This window comes from Mercenaria mercenaria, chromosome 17 (assembly GCF_021730395.1).
Source record: "Mercenaria mercenaria strain notata chromosome 17, MADL_Memer_1, whole genome shotgun sequence".
NCBI lineage: Eukaryota > Metazoa > Mollusca > Bivalvia > Venerida > Veneridae > Mercenaria > Mercenaria mercenaria.
Genome location: NC_069377.1, coordinates 43,745,916 through 43,763,703, shown reverse-complemented (window position 1 = coordinate 43,763,703; position 17,788 = coordinate 43,745,916). Strand labels below are relative to the sequence as shown.

At 33.7% G+C, this 17,788-nt stretch overlaps 1 protein-coding gene across 1 annotated transcript in view; it reads right to left on the bottom strand.

The window, feature by feature from the left end:
• Positions 1 to 17,788, bottom strand: part of LOC123536240 (uncharacterized) — a 59,999-nt gene that overhangs the window by 39,394 nt on the left and 2,817 nt on the right. Inside the window, exons 2-4 of the mRNA XM_053527809.1 lie at positions 16,399 to 16,514; positions 14,770 to 14,822; positions 1,936 to 1,975 (exon numbers count right to left, since the gene is read on the bottom strand). Coding sequence (XP_053383784.1) covers positions 1,936 to 1,975; positions 14,770 to 14,822; positions 16,399 to 16,514 — 209 coding nt within the window. The remainder of the gene's footprint in view (positions 1 to 1,935; positions 1,976 to 14,769; positions 14,823 to 16,398; positions 16,515 to 17,788) is intronic.

The following is a 17,788-nucleotide window of genomic DNA, read 5'->3' as shown; positions in this document are numbered from 1 at the left end:
TATCTTGGTAATTACTCAAACCCAAATATATGTCTGCAGTTTAACTATAAAATGGGGATGGGGATGGGCGGGGGTTGGGGGGGGGGGGGGGGGGGTCGGGAGAGAGATGAATACGTCATACATATACCTCTGAATTATTCTCTTTACAGTCTTAAAGGTTTTAATGTAAAACATATATTAATTTCATTTTTATTACTTTTGTTGATTACAATATGTTTCGTTTTCCTGCGTTATTTATGTAAAGTGAAGTTTGTATGTGTAAACAAATTCATCAAATTTCTTACTTATATGATAAGTTTTTAAGAAATGATATGTGAAATCATACATTTAAAATACTTTAAGATTCTGACGAACAACGCATTGTGCGGAGAGAGAACGAAGTTCATGTTGCCTTCTATGCTACCGTTGGACAACATCATATTGAACATGCAGGTGCGAACCAGGCAATTGTCTTCGACGACGTCATCACAAATCTTGGAACTGCTTACAGCAAGAATGCGGGAGATTTTAGGGCTCCTGTATCAGGAACCTATGTTTTCTCAGTAACGCTAATGGCATATGCCGGACACACAACCCACTACCGTATTGTGAAGAACGGGATGGGGGTGGGCAATATTTATCTTCGTGGTCAAGATGGTGCCTTTACTACTTCCGCCCTGACAGCTGTGCTCGAGTTAAAGCAAGGAGACAATGTCTCCGTACAAAACATCGATCCTGATGAATATCTTTTCGGATATGCATACAGTGCATTTTCTGGCTTTCTGCTACAACAAGACTTTTCAAATCAAGCTATTGTTGGCAAATAATCATTTTTTTTTTCAAAGTTGCTTTTTAATTTTGTAATAGCCTAGATCTATATAAAATACATTAAAAGCAGATAACATTGAACGTATGTCTGTGTTATAGTACAATTTTCATATACCGCAGGGAAGTTATTCAGATATGTAAAAGACACTATCAAAGCAAACAAATAAACATATATTGCTATGGCAGTTTGTTGAAATTCCTGTTTAAGGCAATGTAGTTTTCCTTCCTAGGCTAAAGCCTGGCCAAGTTGATTTGTATTTGGGATATCTTAATGTTAATTATCTTTTAACTTATCGCGTCACCGACATATCCTTTCAATACAACTTGCCAAATAAAACATTAAAGTAATCGTGTGAACAGGGCCAGGGCCAATCTCAGAACTCGGACTAGGATACTACTAGTATATCCTTGCCATGAATACATATCTGACCGATTCGGAAACAAAATTTAATGAAAACGGCTGTGAACAAGCAATTTCCTACTTTGAAATGACGCATTCCACCAGTTCATGAATATTTAATAGTATAAGTAGGTAAACTATATTTACATTAGCCTACGTGTCCATTATTTCCAACTCATGAAACCATAAATGCATGGTAGATAGTACAAATGTGAGGTGAAGTGGCCATGATAAATTAAGTCTTTATACATGCAAATATAATTTCTTTTATAAGAAGGATAAAAGATGCCCGCACAAAGGAAGATGCAGAGACGTTTCTGTTCCATGGATAGTCAAAAAGGTACGATAATGAAATTGTAACATTGGTATAATTACAGCTATGCAACCTACGTTTCGTATATATTGCCATCCTACTATTTGTTTATTCCCCACATACAGAAGAAGATATAACTCAGGTAACATCTTGTAGGATATATACGTATTTATTCATTCGGAGTGCAATGAACGTAATTTACATTTATCTGAAAAATGTTTAAAAAACGGCGTTAGAACAAACAAAATCCAATGAAACGCGTGTCGATCTAGGGTCAATGTTATATATTTGGTACTGGTATTGGATGTGTACAAATATTTATCTACAAAGCAACATTTTCCCGTTCAAATTAGAAATGCGTAAGATGCCATTTTTTTTATTGAATTCCAAGGAATAGTTTTCGCTTTCGACTTACTTTCATGGATGCCGTCAAAATGATAAATCACTAGATAGATCTACAATTAAATAGAGGATATTACATGTCTTTTCATATTGAATTTATTAAATAATAACATTTGAGGCTCTGCCGAGCATTTTTTTTCAATTTTATTAAACGAGTTTAATAAATTGAATGTGGAAAGAAATTTACGTCACAAATGTAATATTCTTTTATCACGTTTTATCACATGTTAGCTTTTCCTGCTGAAACATCAAAAATTCTACTTTCTTCAACTATTATCTACAATTCTAACACGACCCGATTCATTTTCCTATTAAACAAAGAAGGCTGAAAACTGTGGGTTATTTAACAAATAATCAAGGCCTTCGGGTGGTTTATCGTCTAATTTAGCCTACCAAGGTTCAGAGTTCAGATGCGTAGGAATTGAACCACGAGAAGCATCTGGACGATGAACCGTGATAAATTAGACGATAAATCACAAGAAGGTCTTGATTGTTTTCATTCTGACATGCTCAATGACATATTTCAATAAATATTATGCTGGACTTAATTTACCCGAGGAGTAATGTATTGGACGTCATGCGGCAATTTGACGTCATAATTGACGTCATAATGCGGTCCGCGCGAAACCGTTGTTTATCGCAGAATTATACAGAGCTTGATTTCCTTCTTTGTTTAACTGGGAATCAAATCGAGCCATGTTAGAATATACATTCTAACACGATCCAATTCATTTTCCTATTAAACAAAGAAGGCTGAAAACAGTGAATTATTATACAACAATTCACTGTTCTGACGTCACAATTATTACGTCATAGCGTCAAACGGCATAGCGGCGCGCTGGAAAAGAAACCGATTGAAAACGGGCCAATATTTAATAATGCCGTCAAGGATGTACTTTAAAGTCCTTGGTAACGTGTTAGAATCGAAATAATATATCGATATATGACGTTCAGATGCGTATTATTATATCATTTGGGCTTCGCCCTCGTGATATAATTCCTTCGCATCTGAACTCCAAACAATAATTTATTCAGCGTCAAATCACTTAATGAGATATATTTAACAAATAATCAAGGCCTTCGAGTGGTTTATCGTCTCTTCTAACATGGCTCGATTTGATTTCAAGTTAAACAAAGAAGAAAATCAAGCTCTGTATATTCTGCGATAAACAACGGTTGACCGGAAACATAGCTTTATGACGTCAATTATGACGTCAAATTGCCGCATGACGTTCGATACATTACTTCTCGCGTAAATGAAGTCCAGCATAATATTTATGAAAGTATATCAAGGAGCATGTAAGAATGAAAACAATCAATGCCTTCTTGTGATTTATCGTCTAATTTACCACGGTTCATCGTTCAGATGCTTCAGTATTTGACCACTCGGGCTAACGCCCTCGTGGTTCAATTCCTACGCATCTGAACTCTGAACCGTGGTAAATTAGACGATAAACCACTCGAAGGCCTTGATTATTTGTTAAATTTATCATGGTTCAGAGTTCAGATTGTAGGAATTGAATACTGAAGCATCTGAACGATGAACCGTGGTAAATTAGACGATAAATAACAAGAAGGCCTTGATTGTTTTCATTCTGACATGCTCATTGATATATTTTAATAAATATTATGCTAGACTTCGTTTACCTGAGGAGTAATGTATCGAACGTCATGCGGCAATATGAGTCATAATTGACGTCACACTGCTCTCTTACCGGCCCGCGCGTCAACCGTTGTTTATCGCAGAATATATAGAGCTTGATTTTCTTCTTTGTTTAACTGGAAAACAAATTGAACCATGTTAGAATATTTCTTAAACAATTGATTTTTCTGAGTGACGTCACAATTATTACGTCATAGCGGCGCGCTGGAAAAGTAACGAACGGAAAACAGGCAATTATTTAAAGAATATCATTAAGGATGTACTTAAAAATCCTTGGTAACGTGTTAGAATCGAAATGATATATCTCATTTAGTGAATTGCTCTTCAATAAAATCACTGTCGTTCAGAGGCGTATTATTATGCGCCCTCGTGATATAAATCCTTCGCATCTGAACTCCAAATAAAGATTTTTATTAATATACAATTAATTAACAGTTTGTTATGCTCATATAATTATTTCTGTACACATCATTACAGTAAAATTACTTGAAAGCAAGTACCGGATACGATCTAACGAAAATAACAAAATCCGACCAATCAAGTGCTATACGAATGTAGCAAATTCAGAAAACGCGAAATATTTGAAAGTAGAATAAGTCATTGACAGCTCGCACCACAACAGGATGATATTCATACTTCTAAATTGTACAAGTGTAAAAAATCAAATATATTTTAGCGTTCATTAAAATCATAAATATTAAAAAATATTGCTTGCTAGCCAAGGGGACGTTTATGTATTTGTCATGTTTCGGGCTTTGATACGGGATTGTTTGTACTTGAATGACATTTCATCAAGGACCCGTGCAAACCGTTTAATTATTAAATCATCATTTCATTTTGCTTGTTGGCGGCTTCTAGATCGATATAATTCATGACTGAAGATCGGAGACAGTTTTCTTGTTCTCTGATGCAAGGAATGAAAAACAGTAAAACACTGATAGTTCGAAGGGAAAGTGTTTCAGTAATCGAAGCATTCAAGTGAGCAAACCAAAAATATATGGAAACGGCTAGGGGCCACATGAACAGCTCGATTCGGCTGTAGTGTTCGAGCCACCGATGCTCGAGCGAGTATGTTTCACTGTATTCGTATTCATATTCGTCACCTAATCTTTAAAACTTTCATTTTTATGTTTAAGGTCTTCGATACGTTGACAATTTTCATGGATTTAACATTTGTAGTATCCCCCCTTCACAAATAAAGGCGCCGTTTCGAAGGTGATTAATGCCCCTAGACGTCGTTTTGATACAGAGAAACGGGTTTGACCTAGTGTTCTGCATGGTCATGCATTCGTATCGATGAGGTAAATAAATTGATGCTTGTCTTATGAACATCCCTTCAATCGTTCAAAAGATATAAAGCTGACAGAAAATAAAACTATTTGACCATTGACCTCCATGTGTGATCTTGACTTTGAACTAGACGTCGCCTTGATGAAGTAAACAATTTTCGCTATTTTATGAAACTCCTTCCTGCGGTTTAACCTCAGATCCCCTCTCTAAATTATAGTGTGTTACGTTCTGTCCATTGTTTTCTCGTTTATGGTACACCCATTATTTTAACTAGGGACCATACGTCGCTTTTCGCAGAATTGCACTCTGTGTATCTTTGAAGGTTCCATGCACACTGCCGTATGAATACATCCGCAGATGTCTCTAAATTGTATTTTTGTACTAGTCACATGAATAAATGTTTAGTTCTGCTCAACCCGGGCTAGACGGCATGCACTGTAGCTTACATTTCCACTTCCGTTAACGAACAGGCTCAGTCAAATCAAGCCTGCAACATCTTCATTTATGTCTTGTTGGGCGACCTGTGGAGTTTACACTTTTTCTATTTTAAAACATATGGAACTGACACAAAAAGTTGTGTGAAATTAGGCCTCTAATTGTGATCATGCCTCGAACCTAGAGACCTGAATCATGTGTTCTTGATGGAAATCGTTCCAGCTTTTATGACGATACATTGCAGACACGAAATAAAGAAATTTGACATTCGACCTCCAAGTGTGACATTGACTTTGGACCTAGAGACCATGGTGATAACCTCTGTACATAGTCTCGACCAAGCTAAAACAATTGGTTTCAGTTTCGAGAAGTTGACAAGGCATGGAAAAAACAAGAAATTAAGCTATTTGTCTTTTGGCCTCCAAATGTGACATTGACCGCGGACCTAGCGACCTTGGTCGTACCCTCTGCACAAAGTCTTGACCAAACTAGAACAATTGGTGCCAGTTTCAAAACGTTGACAAGGCATGGAACAGACACGAAATAAAGCTGTTTGACTTTTGGCCTCCAGATCTGGCCTTGACCATAGACCTAGTTAACTGGGTTATTCTTGGTTTTTGTCGTGTTACTATAGATAACAGTTGTGTACAGTTATTTAAAAATGTAATTAACAGTTTAGAAGTTATGTCTCCAGACGGACGGACGTACCAATAGACGGACCGTTGAACATGCACGTCTGCAATATACAATATCTCCTCCATAATACTTAAATAATGTGTGAGCAGACAAGATGAATACTGGTATGAAATCATGAGCACTGGTTAGATCAATTGACCGTCATCTGTAAAAACATCGAAAAACATTCAAGCGGATACATAATACAAGTAAAAAATTTAATATAATACATCTTAGTATCTTAAAACTTTCCATTTTCTAAGACAGTAATAAACCCATAGGAATCTAAGTGTAAAATATATTTCAAAGTTGCAAATTTATGTTTATTTTTTTTAGATAACGTTCAAGGAAAAAATCACTTTCCAACAATTGCTGTGGAAGAATAATCTTGCTGCAGGAGAAACCCTGAAAACGTGCTGTAGGCGTAGCCGTGTAAATTTTTATCGGCATCAAGATTCTGTATAGACACATCATCTCCTTGCTGAAGCTGAAGAACTGCGGTCATGGCTGACGTAGCGTCCGATCCATCTTTACCGTGAAGGTAGAGGTTGCCCATAACTGTCCCGTTCTTCGCTATACGGTAGTGCGTTGTTTGCGTTGAGTATGCCATGAGCGTTACTGAAAACACGTAAGTTGGGAAAAACGGGAGTTTTTAAAACCCCCGGATACTATTATAAGTTTCCCCAAAAATTAGTGAGGACTGGTCGAAAAGTTTATTTGGTTTCCCCCGGCATTTTCTATTTGTAAATTAAACCAACAGTAGGTAAAACCCCAATGTTTGCTTCGTTTTCCCCCCTCGAAATTTGGGGTTACCCTTTTTTGTCTGAAAATTTGTTTAAAAATTAAAAACTTTTTTTGGGGAAATAAGAAAAAAATTTTAAAATTATAACATGGTAAAATTATAAATGGGGATTTTTCCCAAAAAAGCAATCTCGAGTTTCGGGGGGTTTATGCTATGAAATATTGAGAAAAAATTTTTAAAAAACATGGGAACATACGGGGGAAAAGCAATAGCCACAAGCTCCCTCAAATATTACAAAACTTTTTTCCTAAAGAATACAATATTTATAACAAAACATATGAAAAAAGTATAGACCAAAGGTGCCCTCAGGGCAAGCGTTAAGGGGGGGGGATTCTCTTGTCCTTTCGCTTTGGGTTTTAAATTTATCAACGTAAAGTATAAAAATCTTTCGTTTTTCAATTTTTGGGTTTTTTTGGGAAAAGATTGGCTGTTTTACCCCAAAAGATCACCTGTGGTTTTCCCTTTTCTCAATCCCCCATAAACCCTTCTTGTTTGGCGTGTTTAGCTCAACGAATTTGAGATTTTTAGGGGAAAAATTTTTGGGGCGTACTCACCTGTCATTTCGTTTCTGTGTAGGGCCCCAGTTTTGAACCCTGTGTGGAAATTTTTGGGAACTGGGTAAATTTTCCTCTGCGGCAATTTTCCCAATTGGGGAAAAAATAAATTGCTTTCCAGTTCGTCCGGGGGGGGAAATTTTTTGCGATCAGAGGTTTTTGTTGGCTTTATGTCGGGGAAAGGGAAAAATTAGGCGTTTTTTCCCTTTATGTCACTTTGAATTTTTTGAAACTAACGACTGAATAATCGGGTTCATTCTGCTTGTTCGCAAATTGTAGATGGGAAAATTTTGGTGAGGAAGATCTGAAACATTCCCCTGTTTCTGCATAAAGGGATGAAATAAATGTCGTTAGAGGGTCACCTCATCTTAAAATTTTTCCCTTTTTTCTTTTTTGGAAACGTCTTTATTTGATTAAAATCTTGGGACAGGCGAATAATTGGGAAAAGATCTTTTTTGTATTCTCTTTCACAAATAATGAGTCGTTTCGTGCGGTCCGCTGTAGAAAATTTTACCCCCATTAAATAAAAGCCCCCATGTTTTTGGATAATAGAATAGATTTTCCCCCATTTTTTTAAAGTCGGTTTTCCAGAAATGAAAATGTTAAATAAAAAATTTCAGAAAAAAATAATTTTTTTAAAACCCAGTTATAAATACAGATAAGACAAGTTTCTTATTTATTTAAAGGGTTTAAAAACCCAAAGAGTTCTTTCCTGAAAGCAAAGTTTTATGGGGGCAAATTCTTGCCATGCCGCCCCTGTCGTTTTTTCCCTATGCTGGCAGACCCCGAGAACACGCCCAAATTTTTTTGGGAAAAATGGTATAGAAAAATTTCAAAAAAAAAAAAAAAAAAATGTTAAAACTCTTTTTTTTTTACTTACTTTGTTGCGTTCTTTTTGGGATTTAAAAATTTTCTGTAAGTTTCACGTAGTCATGAGATAATGGGGAAAAATTTGCGATAAAAAATGCAACGTTTGACTTTTTCCCCTTTTGGGGAAATAAAAAAATGTTAAGAAGGGGATTAGGGAAAATGTCCCAAATTTTTAAAATTTTATCATGTTACTACAAAAAAAAATTTTAAAATAAAAAAAAAATAAATAGCTCATCAAAGGGAATGAGTTCTGTTTAATTTCACCCCCAGGTTTTGAAAGTGTAATTGGGTCGTGCTGTCACTTTGGCGGAGCGATGACAAAAAAGTTTTACTGTATCGGCGTGTTTTTATACATTTTGAAATTTTGGGTTATAAGCGGATAAGATTCTGACTAGCTTTTTTTGTTTTCTTTTAAAATATTTCTTATTATAAACCCCACCATGTTAGCGGAAAGGATACCGACAGCCGAACAGAAAAATGAAAATTTAAAAGATTTCATTCTGTCAGGAGTCGGGGCCTGGGGGGTGAAGACAAAACACTACGACAGCTCGACAAAAAAAAGGATGAGAACAACATTATCATACAATCTATCTAAAAAAGGGGTTGTCGGGTTTTGGGATTTTTTTTTTGTCGTCAATTCGCATAAAAAGCCCAAGTTTCTTATTTTGTCAAAAAAACACAAAACCCGTCTTTTAACCCCAAAAAGTATAAGCTGCCCCGAAGGTGAAAAGTCGCAGAAGGATTAAGTCGCACAAATGCGTCCCCCGCCACCAAATGCCTATGTCCCCCAAAGGGTGTTAGTTGAACAAAGTTTGTAAGCTCGGTACGTGTTTTTAAATGCAAAATTTATTGGTTAATTTGGGCAGGGGCGGATGAGAGTGGGGTTGTCCTTCCCCAAAAGTGTCAGTGTTTGTTTCTTTAGTCCCAAAAAGTTGTTTAATGTACTTTGTTAAAAAACAATGGATCTGTCATAACATGAAAAGTTAGTTACGTAGAAAATTGATGTAAAAACTTTAAGTGGGTTATTTTATCATGAAATTTTTTTACATTACAGATTGATTGGGATATGTTTTTAAAAAAGAGCAAAAGGGTAAATTGCCCCGGGAAAAAGAAAACTGCACCAGTCATATTTTTTGTTTGTAACACTCCCTTTTCAAGATACAACAAAACCCCCAAAAACAAAAACGTGAAGCTATATAATCAAAATAATGACGTTGATTTTTAATGGGATGCTAGTATTTCCAAATTGCGGGTTTGCCAGACTGAGAGAGGTTCGAATATACTTTTGGTAATGAGAGAAGCAGTTTAAGATTGGAGAAAGTAAAAAGAAAGGTGGTCCCGAGCGCAGTTTAACCAAATTTTAAATTTCCCCCTTGCCCAAAAAACCGCCCAATGTGACCAATTTCAAAAAAATTTAAAAAACAAATTTTAAAAATTTAATTTTTAAAACCTATAGTAAAATATGTTTTAAAGAAAAATTTTAAACATTCCCCCAAATATTTTGCCAAAACCCTTTCCAAGTGGCAGCAATGGGGCAGTCGCTCCCCAATTTGGACAAATTTTTGGGGCCGGGAAATTTGGGCAAACACAAATTAACCAATCAAAAGCCTGCCTTTTTTTCCCCAAAGTGGCAGCAATGTGGCAAGGGTCTCCCAACTTGGAAAAATTTTTGGGGGAGTTTATTTTTTTTGAAAAAATGAAAAGGTTTTTTTGATTTTATTTTCAATTAAAAAAAACCATTATTATTTTAAAAAATAATTTTAAATAATTTGATAAAGATGAGTTTAAAAAAATAAAAAATTTTGTTTGAAAAAGAAGATTTACTGAAAATTTTTAAATCCCATTTTGGTTACAAAAAAAAACGGGAAAAAAAAAGAAAAGGGCAAATTGGGTTATCTGGGGAAAAGGGGAAATAAAAGTTTTTTTAAAAAAGTACGGGGGGGTTTTTTTAGATTTTCCCCCAAAGAAAAGGTTACCTTTATTACCTAAAAAAGGTTTTAAAAACATTTCCCCGGATTTTAATTTTGTGGGCCAGGAAATCCTGATAATGGCCCCCTGTCAATAAACTGGTGCAGTATGTATGGCCCCTGATTTTTCTATGAAAGTGATGTAAAAAAGATTTAATGTGATAAGAAATGTTTCCAATTTAAAAAAAAACAAAATAAAAAAAACTTTTTTGGAGAAAGATTGCAAAACATTTAGTTGAAAAAACCACCCATAAAAACGAAATACCCCTTGGTCTGGAAAAAAACAAAAAAAAAAAAAGGGGAAAAGGGGGTAGAGTTTTACCCCCGAAAAAAAAATTGGAGTGATAAATTTAGCAGAAAAAATACAAAACCCAAATTAAAAGGAAATTTAGGAAACAAAAGGTGATATTTAATGATATTGATGATACTTGGTCAGTGATTTAGTTGTATGCAAGCTTTTTAAAAATATAATAAAGGAGAAAAGTATTTTTAATGTTTTTGATATATTTAGTAAAAAATTGCTTGGGTTATTCCTTTAAAGTTTTAAAAGGGAAAATCTTTTTACTAAAAGCTTTTGAAAAAAAAAATTTTTAGGGGACGTTACCAGAAAATTTTTGGGGTAGATAAAAAAAAAGAATTTTAAAATAAAAATTTTGAATCATTTTTGAAAAAAATAAAATTAATATTACCATCCCTTTAATGAAGGAAAGGCGGGTAGTAATAGAAAAAATTTAAAAAATTTAAAAAAGAAAAATGTGGAAATTTTTTAACAGCAAAAATATTATATTTTATTTAAATAATTTGCGGAAAAGGTTTGAAAAAATAAAACCAAAACAAAACATTCTAGTAAAAAAAGACACCAACCGAAGCTAGTTTTAAAAAATTAAATAAAGGTTTTCTGTTTACTTTAATTTTTTTGGGTTTATTTAAAGATACAAAGAGAAAGCAAAATTTAAAAAAAGGTGATCGAGTTGCTTAAGCAAACTTAAAGACATTTGAAAAAAGGGTATACACAAAAATGGCAGAGGGAAAAAATTTATAATTTTTAAAAATTTATAATACAAATCCTGGAAATCATATTAAAGATTTAAAATGATGAAATAAATTTAAGGTTCTTTTATGAACAAGAACTTTTACTAATACACAAGAAGTCTTTAGGGAAAAGAAAAAAATTATTAGACGAGACTATAAAAAAAAAAAAGCTTTAGTAAAATGGAAAAAGGGTTTTAGTGAAAAATTTTAAAAGTTGGGGACCATTTAGCCCATCCTTTAACAAATTTAAATTTTGAAATAAAAAAATTTAATTATATAAAAGAGCAATAAAAATTAATTTTTTTAAAAATAAAGGAATAGAAACAAAGATAATTAATTATTCACTTAAAATAAAAATAGCTGTGCTTACAGAAAAAGTTATAAATTTTGCGGGAGAGAAAAAAACTGGATTATATATTTTTGCAGGTTTTTTTTGGTTGTTTTTAGCTGCTTAGTACTTGTTCCAAACTTTTTCCTTTTTTGTTTGCAAATTTTGGGCTGTTCCTCAGTTTTAAATTTCCCTATTTTTCTAACAGACTTTAAAAAATTGACGACAAGAAAATTTTTTTTTAAAAATCACATCATATAAAATAAAAAAAAACTTATTAAAAAAAGCCCCGGATTGGAAAAAATAAATAAAAAGATCCAAATAAAGTTATCCGGATATTTTTACAAAAACTATTAGAAATGCAGAAAAAAAAAAAATTATTTAAAACCCCCTTTAAATGCCCTGAAGGGAATTTTAAAATTAAAAGGATATAAAAGTAAAAAAAAGAAGGTGTATTTAAAATTTTAAAGGGGTTTTTTTTAAATTTTTTTTTATAAGTATATTATATTTTTAGGGTTTTAATTTGAAAGTAGAAAAGAAGATTATACCAAAATTTTCTAGCACTTTTGGAAAATAATGAATTTCCCAAAAAAAATTATATAAAAAATTTTAAAAGAAGAAATGTTTTTAAATCCCAAAATTAATCAAATAGTTAGCGAGAATATAAAAATATGTCATTTATTAAAATTTCAAAAAAGTTATTTGATCCCCTTTTCTTTTAAAAAAAATTTATTTGAATGGGGAATTTCGGGGTTTTCTATTTAAATGAAGAAAAAAAATGACTGAAAATTTGTGATTTTCCAAGACCCAAAAAATATTCGAAAAAATCCTAAAAAAAATTTTGTTTAAACCCATTGTGACCCTTGAAGAAAAAACATATTAAAAAAATTAGCAGCATCCCAAAAACCTTAAAATTAAATTTAAGGGTTTAAAAAACAATTTTGCTGCCCAAAAAAAAAAACCAAGTTAAAAGGGGATATCAAAAAACCCGCGGAAAAAAGATATAAAATTTAAAAATTTTAAATTTATTTTTAAAGATAATTTAAAACTTTATTTATTTTATTAATTTTTTTTAATTATTTTTTTTAATCCTTTTTTCCTTAGTGATTTTTTTTTTAAAAATAATATTTTAGATGGAAATTGAGAGAAACTACCCAAAAAAAAATTTTTAAGAAATTTGAAATTAAATTTCCATATAGGGCAAGATCCAAAAAAATCAATTTTATTTTAAATAAAAAACGACTTTAGGGAAAATTAAAAACTGAAAAAAAAAACTTTTAAAAGGGATAAAAATAAAAGTTTTTTTAAAAAATTTAAATTTTTCAAAAATGGAAAAAAATGAACAATATATAAAAACAGCTTATTTTCAATCCCAAGGCTTTTGAAATTTTTAAAACAAACGAAAAAAAAAAAAAACTTTACACAAACTTTTGAGAAAAAATAAAAGAATTGGGGAATTGGGAAATTTTGAAGGAAGTGGTGGGAAAAATAGGTCAGTTGTTAAAATGAGCTAAATAAGATATTTTAGATATTTTTTAAAGAATTTTATTCATACACTAGCCCAAGATTTAGGAAACCCAGTCTTGTTATTAACATGAAATGAGTTATGTACTCTTGCCTATAACTGTAATGGTGATGGTAAACAGGTGTTGAAAGTTTCAAAGCTTTATCTCAAAAGACTTTGTTAAAATATGAACTGGTACAAAAAAACTTAACCAAGATTTCTAAGTCAAAAAGGTCATAATTCAGCCAAAATCCTTGATGGAGTTATGTTCTCTTGCCTATAACTGGACATGGTGATGGTAAACAAGTTTTGAAAGTTTCACGCTCGACTATTTAACAGCCTTGTCGCTTGAATGAATAAGAAGGTCGAAAAAGGGGCATAATTTAGTAAAAAAGTAAAATAGGGTTATGGAACCTGCAAAGTGCTTATCAGCTCATGACAGTGGACAAGTGTATGAAGTTTCAATCCATTCCCATTAGTGGGTACTGAGATACCAGCTTACATATAAGAATTTAACCCAAAAACTCCTAAGTTGAAAAAGAGGCATAATTTTGTAAAAAGCAAAGTTGAGTTATTGATCCTTTGCACTGCATGTCATATCATGACAGTGAACTAGTGTGTGAAGTTTCAATCCTTTCCCATTAGTGGATACTGAGATACCAGCTCACATACAAAAACTTAACCAAAAATTTCTATGTTGAAAAAGGGGCATAATTTTGTAAAAAAGCAAAATAAAGTTATGGGACCTGCTTTGTGCATGTCAGATCATGACAGTGAACAAGTGTGTGAAGTTTCAATCCATTCCCATTAGTGAGTACTGAGATACCAGCTTACATACAAAACCTTAACCAAAAAATTCTAAGTCGAAAAAGGGGCATAATTTTGTAAAAAAGCAAAATAAAATTATGGAACCTGTGCAATGTAAGTCAGTTTATCACAGTAAATAAGTGTGTGAAGTTTCAATCCATTCCCACAAGTGGTTACTGAGATACCAGCTTACATACAAAACCTTAACCAAAAATTTCTAAGTCAAAAAAGGGGCATAATTTTGTAAAAAAGCAAAACAGAGTAATGGAACCTGTGCAATGTAAGTCAGTTTATCACAGTGAATAAGTGTGTGAAGTTTCAATCCATTCCCACAAGTGGTTGCTGAGATACCAGCTTACATACAAAAACTTAACCAAATCGGGACGCGGACGCCGACGCAGACGCCGACGCGTACGCCGACGCATGGGCGAGTCCAATAGCTCTACTATTCTATGAATAGTCGAGCTAAAAATAGAAGGTGCACAAGTTCATATCATGTTTAAGACTCATGCAAGGTTTCATGAATCTATATAAAATACTTTTTGAGCTAGGCGCGTTACAAGGTGAAAATGTGCATTTTTTACTATTTCAGGGGCCATAACTCTGGAAATAGTGGGCGGAGCCAGACGAAAAATAGCAGGTGCGCAAGTTCATATTATGATAAAGACTCGTGCAAGGTTTCATCAATTTATATCACAGACTTTTTGAGCTAGGCGTGTCTTGAACTTCGGACGGACGGAAGCACAGATGCATGCACACAAGGACAAGACCAAATCTATATTACCCCACAACTCATGAGGTGGGGGGGGGGCGGGGGTGGGCACAAACAGAATAATAGTACTGCGTAATAGTAGACTCACTTGAGCAACAATCAATTACTCAAAACCATAATCGATTGTCGCCCAACTCTTAAGACTTACCTGGACAGCCTTATTTTCTTCATGTGATGCCCATCTTGACATATCCTGAGAAGCTACAAAATGGAAAACTTCTTGTTTGACAAAGGCAAGAACTGAGGAGTAAAGTCTTAGTTTTCCACAATGTTTACAAAATTTTACAGATCATCAACTCAGAAAATACTTAAACAAGAGCACCGCCTTGCGGGTGCTGACGCTCATCTGATTTTTTTTGTATAATAGAAATATTGTCCTACCCATGATTTTCTAAGTCTAAAAAGGGCCATTACTCTTGCAAAAAGCAGGATAGAGTTATGTTTCTTGATGTACAGTGTCCACTTATGATGGTGAAAAACTGTTGCAAGTTTTAAAGCAATAGCTTTGATAGTTTATGAGAAAAGTTGACTTAAACATAATATTCAACCAAGAAAATGATTTTTCTAAGTCCAAAAGGGGCAATAATTATTGCAAAAAGCAGGATGGAGTTATGTTGCTTGCTGTACAGGGTCAGCTTATGATGGTGAACAAGTGTTGCAAGTTGCAAAGCAATAGCTTTGATAGTTTAGAAGAAAAGTTAACCTAAACATAAAACTTAACAAGAAATCTGATATTTCCCAAGTCTAAAAGGGGCCATAAATTTTGCAAAAAGCAGGATGGAGTTATGTTTCTTGCTGTACAGGGTCAGCTTATGATGGTGAACAAGTGTTGCAAGTTTTAAAGGAATAGCTTTGATAGTTTAGGATAAAAGCTGACCTAAACATAAAACTTAACCAAGAAAACTGATTTTCTAAGTCCAAAAGGGGCAATAATTCTTGCAAAAAGCAAGATGGAGTTATGTTTCTTGATGTACAGGGTCTGCTTATGATGGTGAACAAGTATTCCAAGTTTCAAAGCAAAAGCTTTAATAGTTTAGGAGAAAAATTGACCTAAACATAAAACTTAACCAAGAAATCTGATATTTTCTAAGTACAAAAGGGGCCATAAATCTTGCAAAAAGCAAGATGGAGTTATGTTTCTTGCTATACAGGGTCAGCTTATGATGGTGAACAAGTATTCCAAGTTTCAAAGCAATAGCTTTGATAGTTTAGGAGAAAAGCTGACCTAAACATAAAACTTAACCAGGCAACGCCGACGCCGACGCCGACAACCGCTCAAGTGATGACAATAACTCATCATTTTCTTTCAAAAAATCAGATGAGCTAAAAATACTGGAAAGAATATTTGAGATAAATATTCAATTGTAACACTTTAGCAATATTTTCTCTACAGAAAACCTCTTTAAAGTACTTTCAACTTGTATTACTTGTTACTTTGCAAGAAAATAAATATTTAAACTTGAATAATAAATCAAATGATAAAATGTTTAAACAATTTCCTTAGGAAAGTAATGAAAAGTCTATATATAGACTAACAGTCACTCTTTTATATGAAATTTTTGAACATTTGTTCTTTTAAAAGGAACTTTAATCTAAAACCTTTAAGTTGTGCTCATGACAGAATAGGAAATAAATGTTGTTGTTATTGTGTCAAAGAGCAACATCACAATGTCATTTATTTCCTATTCAGTCATGGATGCAACTTTTGTGTAAATCAAATGATGTAACACCTTGACTTCTGGACTTGATGAAGTTATGGGCAAAGTGTATACTATACCTAGATTCTGAGCATTCATAAAAGCCTTGGCACAGTTTTTGATGTCCTTGATATCTGATACGAGTACATTTAGGTCACCATGTCCACTACTGAGAGACAGTAACTTTACACCACTCCTGAAAACAATTGCGTGCAATACTGTACTTTCCAAGTTACCCAAGAATACCACTATTAACCTTTAGCCTGCTGGCAGCATTTGCAACCAGTGCAGACCAAGATAAGCCTGCACATCCATGCAGGCTGATCATGGTCTGCACTGGTAGCTATTCAGTCAGTAAACTTTCAGTGAGCATCCCTTCGAATAAAAAAAGGTATTGCCCAAATTGAATGATGGACCAGTCCATTTTAGAAATTTAGCAGGCAAAGGGTTAAGCTTGCATCTAATCATTTGGCGGTCAAACAGTCTTTAAAGATTCTGACTACCTCAGTTTTATTTATAACAATTTCCACTTATCTTTGAAAGAAGTGTTACAAGTTATCACTGCAGATTATTTTTTAAACAAGAAGTAACTGTTTGCCTGAACAAGTTATTACCTCAGACAACCCACTTTCTAATTTGACCTAGATTTCATAAAGGCTAAAAATGAAATGGTTTCATGAAGAAAGTTAAGAATGTTGCTATTATTTTAACCTGGATGATCCAGTATCTATTTGAGCCGTGCCATGGGAAAACCAACATAGTGGCTTTGCGACCAGCATGGATCCAGACCAGCCTGCGCGTCCCCGCAGTCTGGTCAGGATCCATGCTGTTCGCTAACGGTTTCTTTAATTGCAGTAGGCTTTAAAAGCTAACAGCATGGATCCTGACCAGTCTGCGCGGATGCGCAGGCTGGTCTGGATCCATGCTGGTCGCAAACCCACTATGTTGGTTTTCTAATGGCACGGCTCATTTATTCTATTATCACCAAAATTTCATCTAGACAAATGACAGTTTCATGAAGATCAGGTTTTTCTATGATCTGACTTTGTAACTAACATTTTTTTAATCAAGATGGTCTAGTTTTCAACATAACAAGAGGATCATTGACCCTTTAGTGCGTGTGTAAAGGCTTCAAGTATGTTTGAATAATGTAATGGTACAAGTACAGAGTTAGGTTTATATAAATATCAAGACTCAAGCTATTACGGTATGGATTCAGAGAAGAAGATATCATATTCATTCTTTTCTTTTATATTAGCCTATTTATCATAATCATGTCACACATATAGCCATTTTTGAACCTAGAGCAATAATTTGACCAATTATGGTATACAGTCAAACCCTGATATCACACACGAAACATCCAAGAAATAGTTGTGTGAAATTGTTTTAAAATTGAGCCTGCTGTTTCTGGCAAGAACATTAAATTTTGCAAAATTTCCAAAATGTACACAGGGAAAAAGTGACACC